This window comes from Chanos chanos, chromosome 16 (assembly GCF_902362185.1).
Source record: "Chanos chanos chromosome 16, fChaCha1.1, whole genome shotgun sequence".
Taxonomy (NCBI): domain Eukaryota; kingdom Metazoa; phylum Chordata; class Actinopteri; order Gonorynchiformes; family Chanidae; genus Chanos; species Chanos chanos.
In genome coordinates this window covers 9372028-9384113 of record NC_044510.1, presented here as the reverse complement: position 1 = coordinate 9384113, position 12086 = coordinate 9372028, and the positions used below count along the sequence as shown (strand labels likewise).

At 43.0% G+C, this 12086-nt stretch overlaps 1 protein-coding gene and 1 non-coding gene across 2 annotated transcripts in view; one reads left to right on the top strand and one right to left on the bottom strand.

The window, feature by feature from the left end:
* The window catches only part of LOC115829801 (disintegrin and metalloproteinase domain-containing protein 11-like), a 29541-nt gene extending 20109 nt beyond the window's left edge, over positions 1–9432 (top strand). The window contains exons 19-28 of the mRNA XM_030793965.1: positions 52–144; positions 325–405; positions 588–638; positions 844–907; positions 2072–2177; positions 2420–2539; positions 2713–2881; positions 3635–3746; positions 5480–5570; positions 9384–9432. Coding sequence (XP_030649825.1) covers positions 52–144; positions 325–405; positions 588–638; positions 844–907; positions 2072–2177; positions 2420–2539; positions 2713–2881; positions 3635–3746; positions 5480–5570; positions 9384–9432 — 936 coding nt within the window. The remainder of the gene's footprint in view (positions 1–51; positions 145–324; positions 406–587; positions 639–843; positions 908–2071; positions 2178–2419; positions 2540–2712; positions 2882–3634; positions 3747–5479; positions 5571–9383) is intronic.
* Positions 1621–1703, bottom strand: trnal-cag (transfer RNA leucine (anticodon CAG)). The gene has a single exon. It is a non-coding gene; the product is annotated as a tRNA-Leu (tRNA).
* Positions 9433–12086: the final 2654 nt, after the last annotated feature.

Here is a 12086-nt window from a genome sequence, read left to right as displayed (position 1 = left end):
GTGTCGCGGGGGGTGTGTGTGTTTTTTTTGGGGGGGGGGGGGGGCTCACAGGAGTGTGCGCGCAGTGGTGGGGCCTGCTGTAAGAAGTGTACCCTCACACACGACGCGATGTGCAGCAACGGACTGTGCTGTCGGGAGTGCAGGGTGAGTCTTTCGTTTTTCTACGCCGCGAGAGATTCGAAATGCGCTCTCGGTCCTCAATGACTTGTTCTCTATTCTTTCAATCATTCACTCTGTTGTTTGGCATTCTGAAGGGCTTTTCATAACTTCATTTGGTTTGTGTGTGTGTGTGTGTGTGTGTGTGTGTGTGTGTGTGTGTTTCAGTATGAGCTAAGGGGCGTGGTTTGCAGGGAGGCTGTTAATGACTGTGATATCCAGGAGACCTGCACTGGAGATTCCAGCCAGGTGCAGTAGGGCCTTTGACTTCAGCCAACAATGAGTCTTTTGAGCAATATGCCCAAGTTCCCACAATACTGCCTTTTCTACCTCACGGTTCTTTAGGGTTCATTTGCCGTTTTCCCAGTCAAAGCTGTATATCCACAGCCCAGTATCACTCATTTATAGTGTGTGTTTCGTTCCTCTTCCAGTGTCCCCACAATGTTCACAAATTGGATGGATACATGTGTGACAGCAATCAGGTAAAACGTAATCGACATTTCAAATCAATATTACGTTGAAAAACAGCTATATCAATTCAATTAAACAAGATATCAATAACATTCAATTTTCAGATATTGTTTTTCGCTCAGAACTTTTAATGATCACTTTACTCCTCCAGTTGGAATTTCATTTCTTTGTCTCGCAGTCTTTCATTCTCGCGTGGGGGGGGTGTTTTTTTCTCAGGGCCGCTGTTACAGCGGGCGTTGTCGGACGCTGGATGGTCAGTGCAGAGGACTGTGGGGCTACAGTAAGTGCTGATCAAAAATAACACTTTTTCACTAAGATTGAACCACTGAGAAAATGTAACAAACTTTTCGACAAAGACAAAATATAACAAATCCATTATGGAAAAAAAGAAAGCTGAAATTTCCATCTGGCGCCACTGCTTTAGTTGAACATTTACAAACCAACCTAAAACTTCATAGTTTGCTGTGTTATAGCGCCCTCTGGTGGAATGTTGGGTATCAAGTTGCCCAGTTTCTAAAAAGTTTGTGTTGGCTGCTTCTTTTCATTTCAGTGGTTTCCACACATTGATGGGTTACATTTACATTTAGGGTTCCCTATTAGAGATGATGCTAACTTGCTACTCTACAATCAGGGGCCTCTCTGGTCAAGATGAGGTCTGATGTGGTCCATGGTCCGTCACCACGGACCAAGGACCATACAAATGGTCTGTCACCACGGACCATGGACCTGACGTAGCCGCTGCAGTCAGGGCGCACTGCCATATTGATCGACGTAGTGAATTTCATCCTCTGCATTTAACCCATCCTTGATGGAGTGAACACACACTAGAGGCAGTGAGCACACACACACCAAGAGTGTGCCTGGGGAGCAGTTAGGGGTTAAAAGTGCTTTGCTCACTCCCCCCACCCACATTTTTCCTGCCGGAACTGGCAGCCTTTCGGTCACACGCCTGCTTCACTGACTTTTAGGCCACAGCTGCCCCAAAATGTTTACTGTCAGAAGTGGGATTCGAACCCACGCCTCCAGGGGAGACTGCGACCTGAACGCAGCGCCTTAGACCGCTCGGCCATCCTGACGCCTATACTGTGTTGTTTTTCCATCTGGTCTCAATAAAGAAATCGATTAACTCAAAGTATTTTTTTTTTATGATCAACAGAAACGCTTTTGATCTTAGCGTGTGCAGTATTAGACACAACTGCTGGGCTTCTGGGTGAGGGTTTTCTATGACAAATTTGCCTCTGACTGACGGTGTGTGTGTGTGTGTGTGTGTGTGTGTGTGTGCACGTGCGTGTGTGTGCTTGTGTGCGTGCGCGCGTGTGCGCGCGCGTGCGTGCGTGCGTGTGCGTGCGTCTGTGTGCGTGGCGTGTGCTTGTGTGTGTGCATGTGTGTGTGCGCGCGTGTGTGTGTGTGTGTGTGTGTGCGTGTGCGATTGTGTTTTTCCCAGACGCTGCGGATCGGTTCTGCTATGAGAAGCTGAACGCTGAAGGCACAGAGAAAGGAAACTGTGGTCGTAGGCCTGGAGGTCAAGGCTGGCTACAGTGCAACAAACCGTAGGATATAACACTCTTTACCGCTTTCTTTCTCTTCCTGTCTTTCTTTCTCTTCCTTTCTTTCCTTAGCTCACATACAACATTTCAGCCTCTGAACTGCCCGCCTTAAGAATTCTGTGTTTCATTTTATTGGATGTGATCCTTATGATGTTTTCTAATGTTTCTAAACATTTTGCTTTTGACTACCTATCTTTTCATTCTCTCTCTCTCTCTTTCTCTGTCTCCCCCTCTGTTTCACACAGGGACGTGTTGTGTGGATTTCTGTTCTGTTCTAACATGACGGCAAAACCCAAATTTGGGGACTTACAGGGAGAGGTTACCAGTCAGACTCTTTACCACCAGAATAAGTACCTGGACTGCCGGTGTGTGTGTGTGTGTGTGTGTGTCTGTCAGTCTGTCTTTGTGAATTTGGATGTTGCAGTGAATGTGTGTTAACAATGAAATAACATTCGTTACTGTTGTTACTTGATGTGATTTTATAAATGACATGAAAAATGTATTTGGTATTTGTGCTTGTGTGTGTGTGTGTGTTTAGAGGTGGCCACGCTGTGTTAGAGGACGGCTCAGATCTGGGTTATGTGGAGGATGGAACACCCTGTGGTCCTCATATGATGTGTCTTGAGCGACGCTGTCTGCCACTAAGCTCCTTCAACCTCAGTACCTGCCCCGGATCCAACTACGGAAGGACATGTTTTGACCATGGGGTTAGACACACACACACACACACACACACAAACAAATATAATACACTCACATATCATAAAAAAACCCCAATTAAAATGTGTCCTTTGATTTGGGGAAAAGTATGTATCTGCATAATTTTTTTTCTGTTCCTCAAGACTCAGATTTAGGGCCTTTCTCATTTGGTTTGTCTGTTGATCTGAAAAAAATCTGCAACTCTCAAATTTTCAGACCTCATGATGATTGAATGATTGAGTAGTAGGAGTAGGAGTATAGTAAATTTACTATATTTCTGATTTGTGAATCTGTCTTCATATTGTGTTTTAAATATAAGTGCAACTATGTGCCTGCTCTTTTTTGAAGTGGATTTATTGAGCATGTCAGTTTTGTTTCTGTCATTGAAACTTCTCTTCAAATTCAAATTCAAAGAAGCTTTATTGGCATGACTGTACTACAGTATTGTCAAAACGATGGTCACATTATTAACAATCATAGTGATATACAGTATCACAAAAAAGTAACAAGATTAAATAAAAAAAACCCAACAAAACAAACAAACCATAAAGAATCAGAGACAATAAAGACCACCCAAATGTATAAACTTCTCTCTGTGCCCCCCTCTCTCTATCTCCTTCTCTCTTTCTCTCTCTCTGTCTCTCTCTCTCTCCCTCTCTCTCTTTCTCTCTCTCTCTCTCTCTCTCTCTCTCTCTCCCTCTCTCTCTCTCTCTCTCTCTCTCTCTCTCTCTCTCTCCCTCTCTCTCTCCCTCTCTGTATAGACATGCAGTAATGAGGTGAAATGCATTTGTGACAGGGACTACACAGGGAAAGACTGTAGCGTATTTGACCCTATTCCTGACCCCACCCCGCCCCCGGGCCCAGAGAAGAAAGGTCAGTACCTCTCCCTGACTTCACTACAACATGACTAACCGCTCAAGTCTCTTAGTTTTACACACACACACACACACACACACACACACACACACACACACTCACACACGCACATACACACACACACGCACACACACACACATACGCACATACACACACACATGCACACACACATTGGTCCCTACTATGACTCTTACTTGTCTGGACTTGGACTTCTTTGCTTTTTGAGGTGGGCCAGTGAATTTTTTTTTTAACATCTTTTCAACATCAGCAATCGTTTACTGGTTTGTCTAGACCCACGCCTTTGATCTTACCTTCGAGTAAGTTAAGATAATTAAGGGCTTTGTTTCCATGGAGACTGAACACCCCTCGTTCAAAGTCAGAGTTACGTTAATAAGCTCACCGCTCATTGATGTTTTCGGTGGGCAAAGAACGAAATGGAGATCGAGGAAGCGCTCCCACGCATTGTTACCGTAGCACGCCTTACCGCATGTTTGAATTCTGCCGTCAGCCCAATACAGACAAATATCTCACTGGAAATCCCTCTGAATCCGCCTAAATTTGACCCTGTTTTTCTTTCTTCATTAGATGAACTTAACCTTGCCTCGGTAACCTTCACTGATTTAAGTCAAATGCAAAGATAAACGTTCTGTTCATATACATTGCTGCGTGGACACAGGAGAAACATAAAAAAAAAAAAAACACAAGTTTTCTTTTTCAGAACCACATTGTTGGTTTGTCGATTCGAACTCTGCTCCGATCGTGCCGCAGCGATGCTGTTGTGACCTTTTGAAAAAAGTCTTTTAGGCCAACAATTTATATCCACTACCTGAGAGGAGCACAGGTGTGTGTAGGACCCACTCCGATCTGACGGGTTTTCCTCTGAATGCGTCTAGAATAGAATTCCTGAATTTAGGATCATGTTGAAACATGAAGTCTATTTTCCATTTTTGAAATGTGGCGAACCTGTTTTCCAATCATCCAGCGGACAGAAACACTGTGGATTTTTTTTTTTTTTTAAATTTCTGTGTGGAACTAAACTAACATTCCAATTTGCACAGCTCAAGAGGAAAGCGTATAAATGTCAGCAATTTCTTTGTATGTGTATGTGTGTGTGTGTGTTTGTGTGTGTGTGTGTGTGTGTGTTTGAGTGTACATGTCTCTTCTATCTGTATATGTACGTGTCTGTATGTGTACACAGCAGTCTGATTTCTCTCTCTTCAAAGTGTTTTCCTCGCTCTCTCTTGCAGTGTGACAGAGCCCTGACATAGACTCTTAAAGCCAACTGGCCCCCATGCCAGAGAGAGAAAGAGAGAGAAAGAGAGAGAGAGAGAGAGAGAGAGCGATGAAAAAAGAAGTAATGAAATCTCACTCCTTCTTTTGCTGTCGTCTCCCCAGTTTTTTTTTTTTATCCCTCGTTCCTTCCCAGCCTTTCTTTCCCCCTGGTTTTTGGTCTCCCCCGTTTTTCTTTTTCTTATTCTTTGTCCATTTTTTTCTCTCTATCTCTCTCTTTTTTTGCAGTAGTGGTGGTCCATGGTTGGCTAGTGGTGGTTGGTGTACAGTGTTTGATGCTGTGTTTTATTTCTGATGTGTGTTTTTTTTGGTGGTGTTGTTCTGTTTTGTCCCACCCCCCACCCCACCCCATCCCCCTCCCCTCTTCCCTTCTTTTCCCTTGCACCCCCCTTTTTCCCTCTCTACCCCGACCCCCCCCCCCCCCCCCCCCTCCCCCACAGGTCCAAGTGGTACCAATATTATCATAGGCTCCATTGCGGGGGCTATTCTCCTGGCAGCTATAGTCCTGGGGGGCACAGGCTGGGGATTTAAGTAAGAGTTCTGGCATGTCTCTTTGTTCCTGTCTGCTTATATCACCGCCCCCCTTCCCAAAGACAGTTGACTTTTCATCCCCGAACACACAAACCTCTTCTAGATCGCACATCTTAAAAACATGTTAAAATATAACCTGTTTTGGGGGGGGGGGGGGCGGGGTGTCAGAGTGACATTTTGTACTCATTCCATTGCTTCCTTACTTTCACAAAGATATATTCTAATGTTAGCGTTGGCATTAGCATTAGCGTTGACATGAGCACTGGCAGTAGCAAGAAAAGGAGAGTCCCTCCCACAACAACATATAATGAGGCCAGGCCAGACACCTTGTTTTTCAATACATGTCAAACTGCTCATTGGATGATTATTCAGTTGCACCTATCCATTTGTCGGAGTTGATTAATTCATTTCTACTAATAAAAACGATACAATAGCCACAGAAACGTATGCACCTTCAGTTCAGTTTGGTTCTGTGTGGACAAGTGAAATATTATGTCACGTTAGTTTCTCATTGTTGGATGCACAATGGCAAAAAGTTTAACTTCAAGCATGGCAGGATTATAGAATTTTTGTCAGCCAAACTAGTGCTCCTAAAAACCTCAGCAGCTAACTGTATAATTTAACCAAGTGCTAGTAGAAAATGTTCAAATCGCTGATAACTGAAAATCTGAGAGGTGACAGGATGTGGAGGATGAGTTTCAAAATGCAGGTAAGATCTGTGCAGGTCACATGATGGGAGGGTAAAACTTGGCAAGCTTTAAGTGATGTTTAAAATCCTTTTCCTTTATCATGAGAGATATGCTAGCCTAGCCTAGCAAGGCATAGCAGACTCTACACACACGCGCGCACTCATATCCTAGTGGGGACTTCCCATTGACTCCCATTATTCTGTAACTAAAGAATACTAACCTATCCCTAACCCTAACCTTAACCTTAACCAAAGTTTTTACACTTTTTGTTTTATCAGTAACAACAATATAGTTTAGAAAAGCGTTGTTCTCCAAGTGGGGACCAGCAATTTGGTCCCCACCGGGCACTTTTTCCAGATTATGCTATCTTACTGGGGACTTGATGGTCCCTAAAAACATAGCAATACATGGGGCGCGCGCGCGCACACACACACACACACACACACACACACACACACACACACACACACACACACACACACACACAGAGAGGTCCTCTCATGCTCCCTATCACTCCATATACAGTTATGCCAGGAACCCCACAGTGTTCCGTATGCTTTCCTTCCTTAAGATTTGCTGTATCACACAGTATATGCAGTTCTCCCTCCCCCTCTGTGCCCTCACTGCTCCACCCTTATGTCAAGGCTTTCCGTTAGGAGTGTCCTCTTTTCCAGAACGTTCCCTAGCCCCTCAAAGCCCAACATTCTTATGTCCCCTTACTGGTGCCTTTTTACTCTGCTGCCTTGCTATGCATGCCTGCTAATGTTTAATCCTCAGAGACATAAACCATACATTTTCTGTCAGTCACCTCTATTGTCAGTGAATTATGTATCTGTCCATAATGCAGAGATACTCATTTGAAAGTTGAATCAAGGTTGAATCAACCTTGAATTCCATTCAAGGTTGACTGGAATTCAGGTTGAATAGCTCTTTCTAATGCAATTTTTTTTTTAAAAAAGAAATTGCAGTACCCAAAAAATTCCCACAGTAAATTGTCAGGTCAGATAATAGATCCTCAATTTATTGATCGAATTTCATTGAAATGATAGTGTGTATAATGTTAACAGTGGGAGTCCTTGGATTATTAACTGTATAGCTCAGGTCTTTAGTGTACAAAGAAACAAAAAAGAAGACGCCAACAGGCAGGTTTTACTGTGTATATATATATATATATATATATATACACACACACACACACACAATATACTGTATTTAGTCCAGCTGAAAGTCTTGTATTCACATAGAGGTCTGTTTTAAGGTATGGTTTATGATCTGTAGTAATTGTTGTTAACATGGGGCGGAGTTTAAAATAAATTGTTCATTCATGACGAAGGTAAACACATGCACGTATTCTGAACTCAACAAAGAGCTTAACGAAGGAGATGACAAAGGGGGGCATCTCTCGGTGTTGGGGTCAATTCAGGGAGCACAACGCACTCGAACCTGTTGCACCCCATATCTTAACCACCAAACCCCGCCCCCTAATCATACAGTCAACCATCCTCCTGTGGCTTACATCCACTAATATCCCTTAACATAAAAGCGACCTTTCCATCGTCTTATACTTAATGCACATAAATTCGCTTAAACACTACATTATATTGCATCTCCTCTTCCCCTACGCTCACTTTATCTTAGCACTGCCTAAACCTCTACATAATCCTAAAACCCGCTCTTTTTACTGTCCAGACAATGCACTGTTCACTTTAACACGATAGCCTTTCCTAACAACCCTGTGGTGTAACACCACATCCCATATTCCTGTAATATTCCCATAACAACCCTACAGAGTGTAACTCCACATCCCGCATTCCTGTAATATTCCCTAGAAACCCTCGAGTGTAATTCCACATCTCACCTTCCTATAGTATTCCTTAACAGCCCTACCGTGTAACACCACATCCCACATTCCTATAATACTCCCTAACAACTTCACGAGTAACACTCTTAAAATATTCCCTGACAGCCCTATAGTGTAACACCACATCCCAATTTCCTTAATTACTGCTTGAATCCCTCTAGTGTAACTCCACATCCCACATTCCTAAAAAAAAAAAAACTCACTAGGATCATATCCTGCTCCCTTGCTTCCTTCCTTTTTATCAGTACCTCAACTCTACATCATACTCCCTGTGTATTTACACTCCATCCTATGCCATAATCTCCATGCCCTTATAGTAGTGGTTTAAAGCCAAGAGGGGTCCCCTCAGTCTCCTTTAAAGAAGGTCACACAGTTTTCTATTGGTTGTTTGAATAGTAAAGAAACTCCGCCCCAGGCTACAAAAGCACCTTATTCGCCTTAAGTGATGCAGTGTGGGATTCGAACCCATACATCCTCTGATTATCACAAGCAAAGAAGTAAAAGACATTGTGTATAATCATGGATGTCCTCTGAAGCACGGCCCAAACTGGGAGCTACAGAATGTGGCTGCTGGGTAGGTTACAGTAGGGTTCCTCAAATCAAGACTTATCCATTTTTACATTTTTTTTTTTAAATCTTGGGCAACAGATCTACACCTTCATCCAATTGCAGTTTTGATCGATAGCAAATTTTTATGACTGGATTTGAGGAACCCAAGGTTATGGGATCTGGACCTAGAGGCTAAAATGTCCAGAGGGTAATGGGTTCAGAACCCACACGGAGTTCCACATGGATGCGTGTCTGTGACTGAGAATGCCTCTGTAAAAAGTTCTACAGCAAAATATGCATTTGTCTAACAGGAACAAAGTTAAATAAAGTTTTGTAATCCAAATAAAATTGGTAGTGTAATATATGACGTCACTTTGCATGGGCTGTACAGATAGTGCTGCAGAATTTACCATGCTGATCATTCAAAGCTAACGGGCTGTTACTGTATAATATGGCTTTATCGATGAGCATCAGCTAGAGGAAGCACCCTTCAGAGTTTGTTGATAAAGGAAAAAAGGTGATGACATTAGTCATTATGAATTATACAAACTGATCTTAGATCAGTATTACATGTCAGCTGAGTATATTGTTAATGTAATTGGTGCTGTAACATGCAGACAGGATTTTTTCTGTCTTTACTCATTTGTCTCTCTCTCTCTCTCTCTCTCTTTTGCTTTCTCTCTCTCTCTCTCTGTCCTTACTACCGGACTGAAGAAATATCCGAAGAGGAAGGTATGACTCCGCCTCTAACGGGCCAGAGTGACATTTGTTGCTCTCGCTCTTCTCTCATCCCATCTCGGCATGGATCATGGAGTCTGATCACATGAACTCACAATGCATTTCAGCATCTTGTTTTTCATTGCTCCATTCTCTGACTGCAGCCCTTTCCCGACTACCCAAGAATCACTGCAGTTCCCTGTCCTCTTGTCCAGACTGCGTATGAAATGCTACATCATGCCATAACATCTTCATCCACAATGCATTGCTCCTCCCGGTTCTAATTTTCACATCCTTTGTTCAACATCAACTATCTGTATTTTGTATGATTTTCTTTGCTGATGATCTTATACTCTCTCTTTTCTTTTGCCAGATCTGGTGGAGGATAAGTTGTTTGTCTTCCCTTGTTTGTCTGTCTGTCTTTATCCTTCACTGTGTCCTATCAACATTGGAGCCGAAGTCTTCCACTCTCTTCTTGAAGTACTGCTTCCAACAGTATCATGTCTCCAGTAGGCCCCTTTGTCTGTCTGTCAGTCAATCACCACGCTCCCCATTGGCCAGTGGAGTACCTCCTGCCACCACATCCCAGCCTATCACATCCCTCCAAGTGGCAGCCAGTCTCATGGTTGGCGACTTAGCCATGCACAGAACAAGATGAGAAAGGTGCTCAGAAGTTCACTGACAAACTGGTGCTGGGGTCAAGACTGTGTATCTGTGTGTGCGTGTGTGTGTGTGTGTGTATCTGTGTGTGTGTGTGTGTGTGTAACCACTCTGGAATGTCCAGTGGAGAACAATATTATCAATGGTGGACCAAGTCCTCACAGATTGAGGGTTCATGCTTTCTTCCAGACTACGTTTCCTTGAGGTGGTCTGCTGATGGGTTTGGACCCCTTATCAAACCTACTGCTGTGGACTGTACCATAAACTCAGTACTCTAATGGATTCTATGGGACCAGGAAGACAGTCAGAGAAACTCGTATGACTGCATTTTGCATGCATTAAAACATTTGAATGATACGAGGCCTTTTACCTCTTTAAAGAAGCCTACGTTAATGATTGGATTACCACTGGGAGGACAATTCTTCCTAACAACCAGTGAAAAACATAAACATTAACTGTAGGTCACCATGGCAACTTTGCTGTGGTTGGCCATGGAGAGACTTCTGTACTGCCTCACATTTCCCAAAGAAAAAGAGAAAAAAAAATAGAATGTGAGTCTAAATGACACTTGACAAGATGTTTAAATAGAGATGTTGACCCTCTAGATTTAACTGTCGGACCAGTGTTTGTTTTACCTGTCTTTATTTTAAGAGTGACACTTGGTGTTTAGATTCCACAGTTTGACTGTAAGTGTTTGAAATGTATGTGAGAGGGTAGGGGTGTCTATGTGTGTGTGTGTGTGTGTGTGTGTGTGTGTGTGTGTGTGTGTGAGAGAGAGAGAGAGAGAAGTTGAGACAGGCTTAGACACAATGTCTGTGGTTTTGGGATCCTCCTGTTTAGTTTGCCAGTCTTTGTATCTGTATGGAAGGCAGGGACCATGTTTAAAGTGTTCTGTATCACAAACACAATAACATTCCACATTCTATTGTTAACCAATTCTGTACAGTTTAAAAAAAAAAAGACACTTTTAAAGAGGTCCAAAGTTTGACAGCGATAGTTTGAAATGCCATTTTGTGTAGTTACAAAAGTTTACATGTTGGAGTGGCTGAGAGAGTGTAGATTTCTTTTTTTTTTTTTGCTGACTTTCGCTGGTGAATGAATGGGTGAATGAAGATTTGGTTTTGATCTATTACTTGTTTGAATCGATTGTCTTTGTTCTGTGAATACTGACACACACAAAAAGAGAAAAAAAAAAATTCTCGATGCAAATGAAGTGAGCAGAACCCTTTGGGTGTTCACACATATGCACATGATTATGTCAACATTTTCAAGATATATGTGAACTATTTAAAACTTTAAAAATGTTTTAATGAAATGCATTGTGAGTACAAATGAGTTTGACCTGGGCCATCATAAAATGTCGCTAACCATGACCCTTACCCATCTCATCTCACCATCTGTCCATCTATCTATCTATCTATCTATGTTTTTATTTCTCCATCACTCTTAATCTTGTATATTTGTTAATAGCGTTAAAGCCTTGGGTTGACCTTTGACACTGCAGGCTGTGTAGACTCGCGCTGTAAATGAGATTAAAGAGTAACAGTATACATCAGTGCAGCTACGCACAGCATCTCGAACTGCGGCGAAAGCAAACCACAGGTATGCAATACACATTCTTAAGTCTTCATAAAGCGGCCCCTCGGCGGACGTACCAGTGCACGTTAAGCGTGTAAGGCATTCATAAGCAATACATGAAAACCAGAGTGACGCTTCTGTCTGAACGACTTCATCGTCACCGTGTACAAGCTCACCCCCCCCCCCCCCCCCCCCCCAAAAACGCCCCAGACTGAGAACAGAGTCCACACGTCACAGAATCATGTTTTCGTTGTTGTTGTTTTTTTTTGGTTTTTTGGGTTTTTTTCTCTCACATGAGGTTTATGAGTGCCGCATGCAATGTTTTAAGCGTGCTAAAAATGCCGCCTGAAAAAGCTGCGTTCGATAGACACGGCGGGTGTACAAATTGAATGTGTGACTGAATGGCGGGTGGGGGTGGGGGGGGGGGGGGGTTGCAGCAGGACAGAAGAGGTTGTTTTGGCA